The 13,174-nt window shown below is 38.8% G+C and overlaps 1 protein-coding gene across 1 annotated transcript in view; it reads right to left on the bottom strand.

Moving 5' to 3' along the window:
- LOC150084931 (uncharacterized) overlaps nt 1-13,174 on the bottom strand; it is a 114,062-nt gene that overhangs the window by 41,110 nt on the left and 59,778 nt on the right. The window contains exon 5 of the mRNA XM_090376395.1: nt 4,195-4,666. Coding sequence (XP_090232521.1) covers nt 4,195-4,666 — 472 coding nt within the window. The remainder of the gene's footprint in view (nt 1-4,194; nt 4,667-13,174) is intronic.

The following is a 13,174-nucleotide window of genomic DNA, read 5'->3' as shown; positions in this document are numbered from 1 at the left end:
TTGTAACGGGAGACAATCTTAGATGAAAAGAGGTTGGTGAAATTTATTTTGATATGGAATTTTAATTTTAAACGTAATTTTTTTAATATTAAATTGTTTTTCAGGACTTTTGTTTGCTTTATAATCTTTCGCTTTAGTAACACCCACTTGAATATATATTATTTAATAATATCGAGTTTCAACAAAAAAAAAAATTGTATAAAATTTACTCACCAGTTAATCGATATAGAGAGCACTGCGATTTAATATCATAGTGTGCGTTACGTGTTAACATGTTTTGAATTTTTGTTTGCATAATTATCTTCCGCATGCTATGAATCATTATTATACATATTCTCACTCCAAACAGATTATTTATTTAGTGATATCGAAGTAGACTTCGTTTAATTTTAGCTACCTGGTATAGCCTAAATTAGCATGCGAAAAATGTTCAGCATTTTGAATCGCTAAAATGCTAAAACCTGATTAATGCCGTTTTGTCGGTGTATAGGCATATGAACAAAATAATAATAATAACTCTGTTTTGAAATTTAATATTTGTGTTCTTGGATGAAACTCTTGCCGAAAGGTGGTACTGTACAGTGCATTAATACTCTTTTCAAACACAAACAAGTTAATGTGCTGCGAAACTTATGATATTTACTCTTTCAATAGACTTTCTATTTGGTCTTAAGTCAAAACTTATTTCCCAATCAGTAACCTATTATTAAATATTACATATGAAAAACAGGTTTTATTTTTTATTTCAGTTTATCTTTTTGGTTCGTTTTTTTCATTCATTTTAACAGCAAAAACAGTTTTAGTCGACTTATTGGGTATTATAAAACGATGTCCTGTGACAGTGAAACAACGAGCTTCAATATCTCGTTTCTGTTTTAACTTTCTTTGCCTCTTGAAATTGTTCATATTTGTACTGTTAAACAAATTATTTGTTTATCAGCAGAAATTCCATTCCGTTTGTAGTCTTTTCTTTTTGATACATGTATTAATCTGCTAAAACACCTGTCAGAAAGGACACGAATTTTGCAGGATTAATTTGAAAATGAGTATTAGTTTTAGATTTTTTTTTTGTTGTTGTTGTTGTTGTTTGTAGAATCCATGAACTTAAAAATTTATATCTGTCGTACTCTTAATTATTTTAAGCAGAGATTAGTTATTTTTGAATATTCTTCATTTTATTACAACTTTGTACATTTTATTTCTCGGAAAAGGCCAAAAACCTTTCATTCTCCTAAAAAAAAAAAAAAAAAAATTACATTTAATTTCAAATTTCGTTAAGTTATATAGATAATGTAGAATAGCAGCTCTGTAAGCCTATAATAAATTTATATACACCGCTAATATCTGCTGATGATTAACGGTGTCCTACAGACGGTAACCCAGACAAACGTGCACATGAAAAAAGCCCACACGAAAATTACGCACAGAAAAAACCCCACTGTCATAAATGCTCACGTGAAAAATACCCACACGGAAAATTGCTCACACGGAAGAATGTTCACATTATTTTTAGTTTACAAAAAAACAAATTATTTCATATTTCAAAACAGAACAAAACGTTGAATTTATATATTTTATTTCTACTTTTATACGATGTATTTTAATATAACTTTTGATATAAAACTTTTCATTTTAATATAAAATAGAATATTTGGATGTAAATATTTGTAAGGGAAATTACAGGAAATAAACTGCTCTGGTTTTATTGCAAATAAAGCCTTTTATTTTATTTATAAAAATAAATTATTTTTTCTCTGTCTTACAAAGCGAACAGTCAACACTTTTTTGGTTTTTTATCAACAAACAACTAATTCAGATATATTTCAGTGATTTATTTATTTGTCAAGGATTTGAATAGAATTTTCAGTACTGTAAGTTAGCCAATCTCAGCAAGTATTTCAGTTTGTCTTCTACCTGCTCATATTCCTGCACAAATGTGGCAACCAAGTCATGCAGCGCATCATATCTTTTCTTTTTCACCTCTAGGTGGACCTGACTGTGCATTAGTCTGTGTCAATCTATGGCAAGCCAGGTCCCTCTTCAGTCCATCAAACAAAAAGCACACACTCGGATGACTGCAGTAGAATAGGGAATTAAGTGCATCGTGAAATCCCTCACAGCAGTTTGTAGTTTTAGGCGACCGTTCAAGAGCTGCATCGTGATGATTCCATATTCTTATTGGAAACTGGGGATCTCTACCTGCTGCACTCTCAATGTATCTGGAAAAGGAAGTACGTGGGCACCTCATTATAGCTCTCTTCGTCCGGAAAGGTGGCGACAAGTTCATCAAAGACACTACTCACATCATGGACTGGGACAAAGGTTAATGCAGCAAGAGACTTCAGCTTGAATTTTATATTTATATCAGTTTCAAATTCAGTCTTCAAGCCAAAGTTGCTGAGTTTACCGATGAGACTCTGACACAGATGAAAATATCACCTTTTAACCTCAACGTGTGTGAAAGGCAATTCTCACTATATTCATGCAAGCCTTCTCAAAATACACTAAAACCTTTTGAGGCACCAGATTTTGAACCAACAGCTTTTGATTGTTTGGGCATATGGGCCAGTACATTGTTACTCAACTCTGGCAACACATTCTCCATCACATTGCGAGGAGTAGAACTACCTACTCTCATGTCTTGCCTCATTTTTCTTCTGGCAACGTTGGCTTCTACTTTTTGAAGACAGGAATCATGATAATGTTCGGTTGGTTGTTGTACTATGTTGCCATCTTTTGTCTTCATAACTGAATGACAATTGAGGGTGCAGCAGGTAGAGATCCCCAGTTTCCAATAAGAATATGGAATCATCATGATGCAGCTCTTGAACGGTCGCCTAAAACTACAAACTGCTGTGAGGGATTTCACAATGCACTTAATTCCCTATTCCATTGGAGTCATCCCAGCGTGTGTGTTTTTTGTTTGATGGACAGAAGAGGGGACCTGGCTTGCCACAGATTGACACTGGCTAATGCACAGGCAGGTCGTCGTCTATAGGTGAAAAAGAGAAGATATGATGCACTGTATGACTTGGTTGCCACTTTTGTGCAGGAATATGAGCAGTGATGAAAATTCTATTCAAATCCTTGACAAATAAATAAATCACTGAAATATGTCTGAATTAGTTGTTTGTTGATAAAAAACCAAAAAAAGTGTTGACTGTTCACTTTGTAAGATAGAGAAAAAATAATTTATTTTTATAAATAAAATAAAAGTTGCAATAAAACCAGAGCATTTTATTTCCAGTAATTTCCCTTACAAACATTTACATCCAAATATTCTATTTTATATTAAAATGAAAAATTTTATATCAAAAGTTATATTAAAATACATCGTATAGAAGTAGAAATAAAAAATATAAATTCAACATTTTGTTGTGTTTTGAAATATGAAATAATTTGTTTTTTGTAAATTAAAAATAATGCGAGCATTTATCCATGTGAGCAATTTTTCGTGTGGGTATTTTTCATGTGAGCATTTATGACAGTGGGGTTTTTTCTGTGCGGAATTTTCGTGTGGGCTTTTGTCAAGAAACCCCTGCAGACCAACCACGGTAAACAGAAGAAATACGTATTGAAGTTACATATTGAAGCTTCCCTTCGTAATGAAAGCCTATGTGCCTCACCATCCAATAGCTTTATTTTTCATGTTATCGTTGGCTTCCTTCTGAAAATTTGCATGTTCCTTTGTTTCTTTGCTAAAATCTTAGCTTTAAATATATAATTAAATAAAACTAGGTTGCCGCATAAAATGAACAGACGCTTTAAAAACAAAATATGAAATCTAGATTTCCGAAGTGCATTTACTCCTTTATATCCGTGCGAATTTGCGGTACGAAGTGGGGCGCATTATCGAATAATGCATCCAGCCTGAGGGTTGAAATTCTGTTCCTGTCCGCAAGGCGGTGTCGGACATACCTGGCTTAGAGTAATGGGCCATTAGCAAGCAGATTGCTTTGAAAGTAGATTAGTGACATTTTTGTACCTCCCAATGGATTCACTCCTGTATCTGGGTCATTACTTAGCAAGTGTCGCAGTACTAAGAAACGTTCAGGAGAGAAAGAATATTTCAAGAAAAAAAAAAAAAAGAAACAGCAGTGATGGGTTTAGTAATAAAAATAAACTTTAATGTACTGTATTGTATTAAATTTAATGAACAAACATGAAATATTGTTTTAAAGACCAACATTTTACCTTTATTTTTCCTCCTTTGTTTATAACGAGGATTTTGTCCATGACCTTCTTTGCTTTTGTTATTCATTGTCGATTCTGAAGACTGTGGTTCGACGCTCTTTGTTTGTCCTTGTTTGTTTCCGCCTTTGCCTCGCATCTTCTTCCTTTCCCTGTCAGTGCTCCTTCTATTTCTGTAGCTGGCTTCGGATGAGGTGCCAGTTGTGTGAACATCACCAGTCTCTTTCTCCACAGGATGTGATGAAGAGGGTAGATCGTTGTCAATATTATCTATTTTGCGTTCTTTAGAGACCCTGTGAGATTTGGATTTATTATGCACCCGAGGAAGTTCATCGTCATTCACCACACGAAGAAACATATCTTTATGGTGTTTGCCTGATCTTAGTTTTCGGTACCTTAGCTTTCGGTCATCCTCATGTCTGGAGGGAGAGGTTTTAAAGCTGTAATATTTTGATTGTTTGTAACGCTTAAATTCCTATGGAGAAAGAAAAAATAAGGAAATTATTTTTTTCAATAACTTAGATGAGTTATTTAGTTGATAACTTAAAACAGTCTCGGTTATTAAACTAATAGACGTGATATTCTGTATTCCAGACAGCTTATATACAAGTACTTATATACATATAAGGTAGTGCAAATGCATCATGTCTATACGTAGTAAGTTAAATGAAGTTAATTATAATAGCATCGTTTCATTACGTCTCATATTGTGAATGCTTTCACAACGAGTTGCCTCTCCGGTTATATTTCAAATAACGCTTCCCTAATAGAGAAGATTATTGTTACTTATTCTCAATGGATGCCACCACCCAGACGGCCACTTCAGTGTATATATGTAGGTATTTAATGATCTTTAACCTATAGGCTCCTAAAAGTTAGAGAAAAGCTTAAGTGTTAAGGAAAGAAGAAGGGTAGTAGGAGACCAACGTTTACCCCGAAACAAATGAAAGGAGTCACATTCATTTTATTCACACTCACTCTTAGTATCTCGAATAAGTAACGTTTCCTCAATAGAGAAGACTATTTCTACTTATTCGCAGTCTCAGTTGATACCACCAAAACGGCCGTTTCAATGTATATATCTAAGGATGTAATGCTCTTTAATCTACAGGGGTCCTAAACGTTGGAGAAAAGATTAATTTAGTTAGCGGAAAGCTTAAGTTAGTGGAAAGAAGATCAAAATTACCCCGAAAGATAGGAAAAGGAGCCAGATCTATTTTACTCACACACGCTCATTTATACCTCGAATAAGTAATGCTTCCCCAGTATAGAAGAATGTTTTTACTTATTGTCAGTCTCAGCTGAGGCTGTTAACCTATTAGACATAAAAAAGCAAATAGATGGAGGAAAAGTGTCCCCAGTAGGGAAGACTGTTGTTACCTATTCTCGGTAATGAGGGATACCATCGGGCTCCCCCAAACGGCACTGTTTGCAAAATGGTGTGAGATAAGATACTCTGTTATCCACATAATGTCCCTAAGGAAAGCAAAAAAGTTGTAGAAAAGTGATAGTAGGAGAGGAAGAAGAAGGAATGCCGTCGAAAGGGACACTTACTCCTCATACCACTCATCGAATGGGCAACACTTCCCCAGTAGAGAAGACTGTTGTTACCTATTCTTGGACATTCCGGGCAGCGTCAGGTTCCCCCTTATGACCATTTCAAGGCTTGTTGGCCACTCATCGGTAGGCTGGTAGGTAACTCGGTGGTATAACGGTTGACAAACCAGTTGTGAAAATAACTCCACAATATGAGAGATGACAAATGGTATTTAATAGATTCAGACTTAATAAAAATTAGAGCTAAAAGTTCCAGACTACGGAAAAACTTACTGACATATAAGTTAGTGCAAATGCATTGTCTTCATGAGCCAGCATGCATTTACAAGTTAGAGCAAAGGCAGTGATGCATTTATACTAACTTGTATGTCTGGAAGTTTTTCCGTAGTCTGAGCTTTATTGTATTATTATCTTTATTGCATTGTATTATTATTTTTTATTATCTTAAATTTTTACCCTGAATTTTTATTGTCCTAAAGTACTTGTATATTAAAGGAAAAGTGTATTTTGCTCAAATTTATCTCGGCGGACCGAATGTCTTAAAATCTTTACATAATTAATCTAAAATATATAAAACCATTTAACTTTCCGTGATTTATAAAAATAATACGTGTTATATGTACATACAATATACGCACTTCATTGTACAGAGATGTACTTTTGAATAGCCCAAATAACGATGTTATGTCAAGATTTGAATATCAAAATATTTAACCATGAAATGAAGGCCATGGGGGCATTTATTCATTTATTCCAAAAATTAGATAAGAAAATACTTCCCGCGTTGCGTGTGTCAGACTTCCCCAGGATGGCAGATAAAATGCGCACCGCATTTCCTCTCATATATTTTTACATTTCCGTAAACACTTTTACGCTAAAACACATAGGTAAAGGCTTAAGGAAACTCTAGGAATGATTTTATGCATCGTGCACCTACCGATATATGAAATAACAGGAAATAGATCACAATTAAAATAAATGAACTTCCTGTTTATACTGCAGACGATCACATGGTAGAGAAGTGCACAAAATAGAGAAAATACAGCACCGTATTTAGTAGGCTTGTTTTTTTTTTGTAAGCACATCGGCTTCTGTGGCCATAATGCACTTCCCAATGTTTTTGCATTTTACTCTGATCCAAGCCTGAGGCGGGATTCGAACCCGCGACCTTTGGGTTGCCAGGGAGGCACTTTACCCACCTGGCCAGCCCGGTCGGCGTTACATAGGCTTGAATCAAGGTTATTCAAAGCACATGTACTTATGTACCCTTGTGTCCACTACTCGGATACGGCTTGCACGTTAAAATAAATTTTATGTTTATACTGCAGGAAGACCCTCTGACTTCACAAGATAGAGCGAATATAAGAATTATACTGTATTTAGTAGTCAAGTGAGCTCGAACCACGGTCATCTAAATGCAGTTTTGTACTCTCGCGATTGAATTTCATTACCGTAATTAAAAAAAAAAAAAAAAAAAAGAGAAAAAGAAGTTGTATAACTGCTGCAGTAGTTTAGAACGACTTCACGTATGCCATGTACACTGGTGTGCAAAACTTAAGGACCAACACTATTTCTAAAGGTTACAACCACAAAATCTTTACTTAAGGTACTCTTTACTGATGAGAGTAGATTCAGTCTCAGCAGCGGTTCTGGACGTCAGCTAATCTGGCGAGAGGTTGGCGCAAGGTATCACCCCGCAAACATCACTGAAAGGGATCGATATGGCGGTCGAGGTGTTGTCGTCTGGGGAGGTGTTATCTTGGATGAACGTACACAACTCCAAATATTGGAAGGCGGTACTGTAACCGGTGCACGCTACTGTACTGAGGTAATCCTTCCCCATGTGCGTCTGTTCCGAGGTGCCATTGGCCTCGAGTTTGTGTTTATGGATGATAACGCCACACCCCATCGCACTGCAGCTGTTGATATGCTTTTGGAAAGTGAGGACATTGTTCATATGGACTGGCCTGCACGTTCTTACGTTCTAAATCCCATCGAACATATATGGGACGCTCTGGGGAGACGCCTAGCGTCACGTCCACACCCACCAGAAAATGTTCACCAGCTGAAGATGGAGCTGACAGAGGAATGGACGATGTTACCGCAAGAACTTATCAACAACATTGCTCTAAGTATGGACAGGCGGTGCAAAGCCTGCATCGACATTAGGGGTGGCCATATCTCCTACTGAGGACTACCTCCTCCCTTTTTTCCATCTTTGGCAGTGATGCATCTGTATCATGGCAGCCAGTGCTATGTTGCCATTTTTGAATAAAATCCCTCTGTACAGTTTTGTTTCCGTTGTTGTGTCGGTGTTTTTTCCTTCATCATTTCTGTACCTCACGAGGTTCCTTTGGTGTGCTTTTCCCATATCCAGGCCACTCCTATGAGAAGCTACAGGTGAAAACCTGACTTGTCCTTAAATTTTGCACACCAGTATAAGCAGAGAACTCGACAATGTTTTTCAATATCTAACCAGATTCACGTAATCAGGGGAAAGCAACGTAAACATGTTAGTATATTGTATAAATATATAGGTCTGAAGGTTTTTTTTTTTTTTTGAAAGCCCCAAATGTAAAAGGTATTAGACCATACAGTACTTATTACTGTGCATGGGTTGACGGTTCAGAAGACAGAAGATACTTACTGAGATTAGACTTGAATTTCTATAGATGTAATTTATTTTCACGAAATACATGTGAAGGAAGAATGCTCTGCTCCTTAAGACAGAAGTATAACGGATAAATGAGCAAGAGGAAAAGTTAGTTTTGTGAGTTTCAAGTTAGACAGTGAATTGATGCCGACTGATTGTGGCACATGTTCGGACTGCTTTGGAAGGGAAACGGGAAATTATAGAAGCCAGTTCAGAACAGTGCCCATAGAAATATCTACAGAAAAGGCACACAGCATACGCTGAACGTCTATGAGTCAGATAGTGGAGAGACTTTGTAAGAGAAGGGTTATTAATTAACTTAACTGCCCTCTTTTGAATGCAGGCCACAAGCTTCAGAGCGGTTTTGGGGAGCCTTCTAGATGTGGAAACAGTATTCCATACTAGGGGAGAGATTTGAGATTTGTACACAGTCACTAGCTCTTTAAGAGAAAGTAACGCCGAGAGGGAAAAGAAAACTCAGTTTTTTTTATGCAGAGAAGTAATATCTGTGGTGTGCTTAAGCTAGGAGAAATTAGAAGACAGGGTAATCCTTAATAGAGATATATGTCCTTGTCTAGAAATCTGTGTATCATCAAAGACGAGCATAGGAGCAGTAGACTCTTTTTTTTTTTAAATGAAACAGGACTGAGTTATAGTAGGATTGAAATTAACGAAGTTTCTTTGCGTTATTGTAGAATTCTGGAGATCGATAATTGATGGTTGCACGAGAAGCTGAGACTGTTGGGTACCCAGTATATTTTCAAGGACACGGTTGTTTATTCGGCTTTGGCGATATCAGCATTTGTGAACTTTTTGAAATTATTTTCGAAAAGTTTATTATAGCAGACTAATAGTATTTTATTCCTTTCCATCCTAAGTTGTTGTTGTTTCGATTTTGTGCCAAGGCAAGAGGCCATGAGGCGTAATCGCCACTTTTGCGGATGTAAAATCAGTGTTTTCGGGAAAAAAAATCCCATTCAACACTCTTCTCACAGCGCGCACTCGGCCACGACATGGAAAAAGTCCATAAAAGGCCTGGGTTCGAGTGCTGTTCTACACCATGGAAAGACGCCAGTCATAACCACGTTTGTTAACAGAAGGCAAAGGGTGCATCCCTTTGTTAACGGAAGAGACAGTTTTAGCAGTGATACACTTAAATAGAAGGGAGTACAACGATATTTGCTGATGTTATCGAGGCAGTGCTAGGTGGGTCGGAAACTGCAAACTTGGGGGAAGGGATACGCAGACTAATAGATTAACTAGAATCGCAGCAGAGGTGAAAATGATTTTTGCACTGCTTCTATTGAACATGCAGTAGCCAGGAAAGCAAGGTGTCGGGGATTTCAAGCCATGTTGTGGGTCATCATAGAAAAAAAGTAAATATATGGCTGTGTTAGAGTAACTAAGAGTAAGAAAAGGTGTACGTCTGGTCCTTGACGCTATCACAGACATTCTCTCTCGGGTATGTCAAGTCGGGCTTGCTACCTGGGAGTCTAAAACGCTGATGGAATTGATATTCATGTGCGGCACTCAAGCCAAGTCAAGAGACACCCAAGTCAAATTTCGGCGCAGTCCGGTAGTTCTCTGACAACCAAATTCTCTACTTGCATCTTAACTGTGGTGGAATATTAATAACCCTGGGTATAATCCCCATGTGCAAGTCCTGAAATACGGCACTTAGTATACTGGAGGTGACCACCCAGGTGCCAACCAATGTAAGCAGGGATCGAGATGTGGCGTCCACACCAGATGGAGGAATGCCATCCCGCCTGCGATAGCAGGCAATACCAGGAAGTATATAACTCTCATCGACCGGTGCAATACCACCACTTTGCTTATTGGATGCTTGAAGTCGTGGAACCAATGTTTAGTCTTCAGAGCAAAGCTCCGGCAATCCATACAATCTCTTCCGTCATGCAGTATGATTGAAGTATTTTGTGGTTATGATGGACTTTTTTTTTTTTTTTTTTTTTAGGTCCTAGCCACTGAAATCTCAGGAAACTAGGTGGCAGGACCTGCCAGAGTACTTATTTAAAATATTGGTGTACCTGGTCTGCCTCCACGGGACGAAGTGTGGGCAACGTCTAGCCTCAGCAGAGGCCTGGCGGCTAAATGGCCAGAAGAACAACGGTACACAACACTACTCATGTACAATATCCATACACTTTTAAATCTCTGGCCTTTACAGCGTACTGTATCACACGACAATGTAAACTAAGCGGAGATGGGGGGGAAACCCCTGGTGCCATTTGACCCCAAACACACTTTACACTTTACACTATACAAATATAAGTTATATACATAATTATCCATTTATAATTTATACATACAAATGTGTAATATATAATGTCTTAATAAATTATACATTATCTAATTAATTATATTATACATATCATTGCCTTATTTTTACATGATAGGCAGATAGGAAAAGAGCACAAGCATAATTTGCAATTTTACAAGGAATTGGAGAATGTTAACATCTACAGTACTATTTACAGCGAGATAACAGAAATACAAGATGTCCAATAAAAACATAACAGGAGCACCAGTGCGGAACAAAAACAGTCCCGACCAGTTTATTCTTCATTTCCTGCATTCTCTTTTGCTTTCATCTGTGGGCTTCACTCAACATTTATAGGTGGAGTAATGCATTCTGAAACATTTCAGTCCTGTACCTCTTCTCTGTGCAAAGCCTTTCTGGGTCTGCTTGAAGATCATTGAACATCTTAATGGTGTTCAAAGGAAAAAATCGCCGAAGGCTTCCCAGCTGCGTGAGCGCGCTACTGAGTGGAGGGGATGGTGTCCTATTCCCCCCACCTTTGCGTCATGCGGGACTGAGTCAGCAGGTAGTCAGTTTTCGGCGAATCGAGTCTCCCGGTCAGCAGTTTTGCAAGCGTGAGAATGTTCTTGGTGACAGTTATGTGAGACCAAGGCGTGATATCCAAGTTGGCATATAAAACAGTCCTGGAGATTGTAAATGGCTGCGTAGTGATCCTGTTTAACATCTGAGCATCCAGTACTCTAAACCCAGGAAAGCTTTGGTGATAAAAAATATGGGCCGACTGCCAGCGTTTGTCGTGCTTTAACACTACAGACCCCAAAACTGAGTGTAGTCTTGTACCTCTATTGCAGTTTAAAACGTTGCGACAGCTAGATATGTTTAGAGACTCTAACCACAGGCGGTGATAGTAGTGGTAAGATTGGTCAATCACCTCGCTGTCGAGGCTGGGATTTAGGTTATGCTGAGTTGACCAGAAATGCTCTGCGATTGCGGAGGTGCGCAGAGTCACTTAGGCGAATGGACCTATCATGTTCTACGAGGCGGTCCTGGAGTCGTCTGGGGCTTTGCCCCTCCCACATAGTATCGTGGCAAGTAATCCGGTATACAATAGGGCTGCGTAAAAGAGGGGCAATGGGTGTTTTTACCCTCGAGACCAGAGATCACAAGCCTCTACCAGAAATCTACAAGCACTTTACGCGATACTCGCGTAAGATCATAGAAATTTGGTTTGAGGCGCCTCAGGTAATATGGGATATAAGCCGTAGACACCTTTTCGCTGTCATGAGGGGGAAGAGCCTCGAGCGAGCTGCAAGTTTTTGCACTTGTAGTGCACACTTGTCCAAGACATGGGCAGGATAATCACAGTTGGTGATGTCAGCTTTTACTTTAGAAACCGCGGTGCATTTGGCTTCCTCTGAGCTGGAATGACTCCAAGCTCGAGAGAGTAGTGCCTGCGCAGTGCTGTTCAGGTGGCAAGGGGCATGTGCTGACCTATAGTTCATTAATTGACCGCAGCACATGGGTTTCCGGTATACCGAGGTTTCTAGACGTGAGCTCACGCGCTTCACTATTCTGCGCACTTGTCTAACACATTGGCTATTCTGCCCATGTGTTAGACAAGTGCGTACTACAAGTGCAAGCACTTGCAACTCACCCGAGGCTCTCCCACCCTCATGACAGCGAAACGGCGCCTACTGCTTTGTATCTCATATTATCCGGGACTGTCAACGAGACTCCCTGAAGATATTCCACTCCCTGACACACTAACTCCGGATGACTGTGTGAAAAGCATTACCGCTACTATCAGAAGATCTGCGACCTTTCCATCCCATGCAGAAGGCCCTACAGGTATGCTGTCCCTTGGTGGAACCACCAGCTAGACGACCTGAGAAGAAGGGTCCACCATGCTAGGAAAATGTTCCAGCTGGCAAGGGCGACGATGTGCCCCCCCCCCCCCACGAGATTACGGCAGCCAGGAAAGCTCGAGTCAGGAATGAATATATTAAAGAAATTCGCAAAAACAAAAAGCAATCGTGGAAAACTCTGGTGTCTACCTCCGGAAATGAGAACCCCTGGGGCATTGTTTTCAAAGTTGTAACTAATAAATTACCATGTGGTGAGATGCTTGATACAACATTGAAAATAGACGGTACTTCCACCTATACCTGGGAGGACACTATAAATAACATTCTTGATACCATTTATCCTGTTGAAGAGGCACCCTTGACGTAACAGCAACAAGAAATTATCAATCAGAATTTAAAATACCACACAGCAACGGTGGAGCCCCCATGCACCGGTTTTGAGATGGACCTGGCAATTAACAAGATGAAAGATGGAAAAACACCAGGTGCAGACCTGCTGGAGGTAGAAGTTGTCAAAAAATTCGCTGAGGCCTGCCCAGCTATACTTCTAAGCCTACTGAATAAGTATCTGGCAGAGGGCACCTTCCCAGCTTCATGAAAGACGGAAACCTTAAAAGTAATTCGGAA

The sequence above is a fragment of the Mastigoproctus giganteus genome, chromosome 6 (genome assembly GCF_048544385.1).
Source record: "Mastigoproctus giganteus isolate SK-2022 chromosome 6, ASM4854438v1, whole genome shotgun sequence".
Classification (NCBI taxonomy): domain Eukaryota; kingdom Metazoa; phylum Arthropoda; class Arachnida; order Uropygi; family Thelyphonidae; genus Mastigoproctus; species Mastigoproctus giganteus.
The sequence above is the reverse complement of the archived record's forward strand: the minus strand, read 5'-3'. Positions and strand labels throughout refer to the sequence as shown.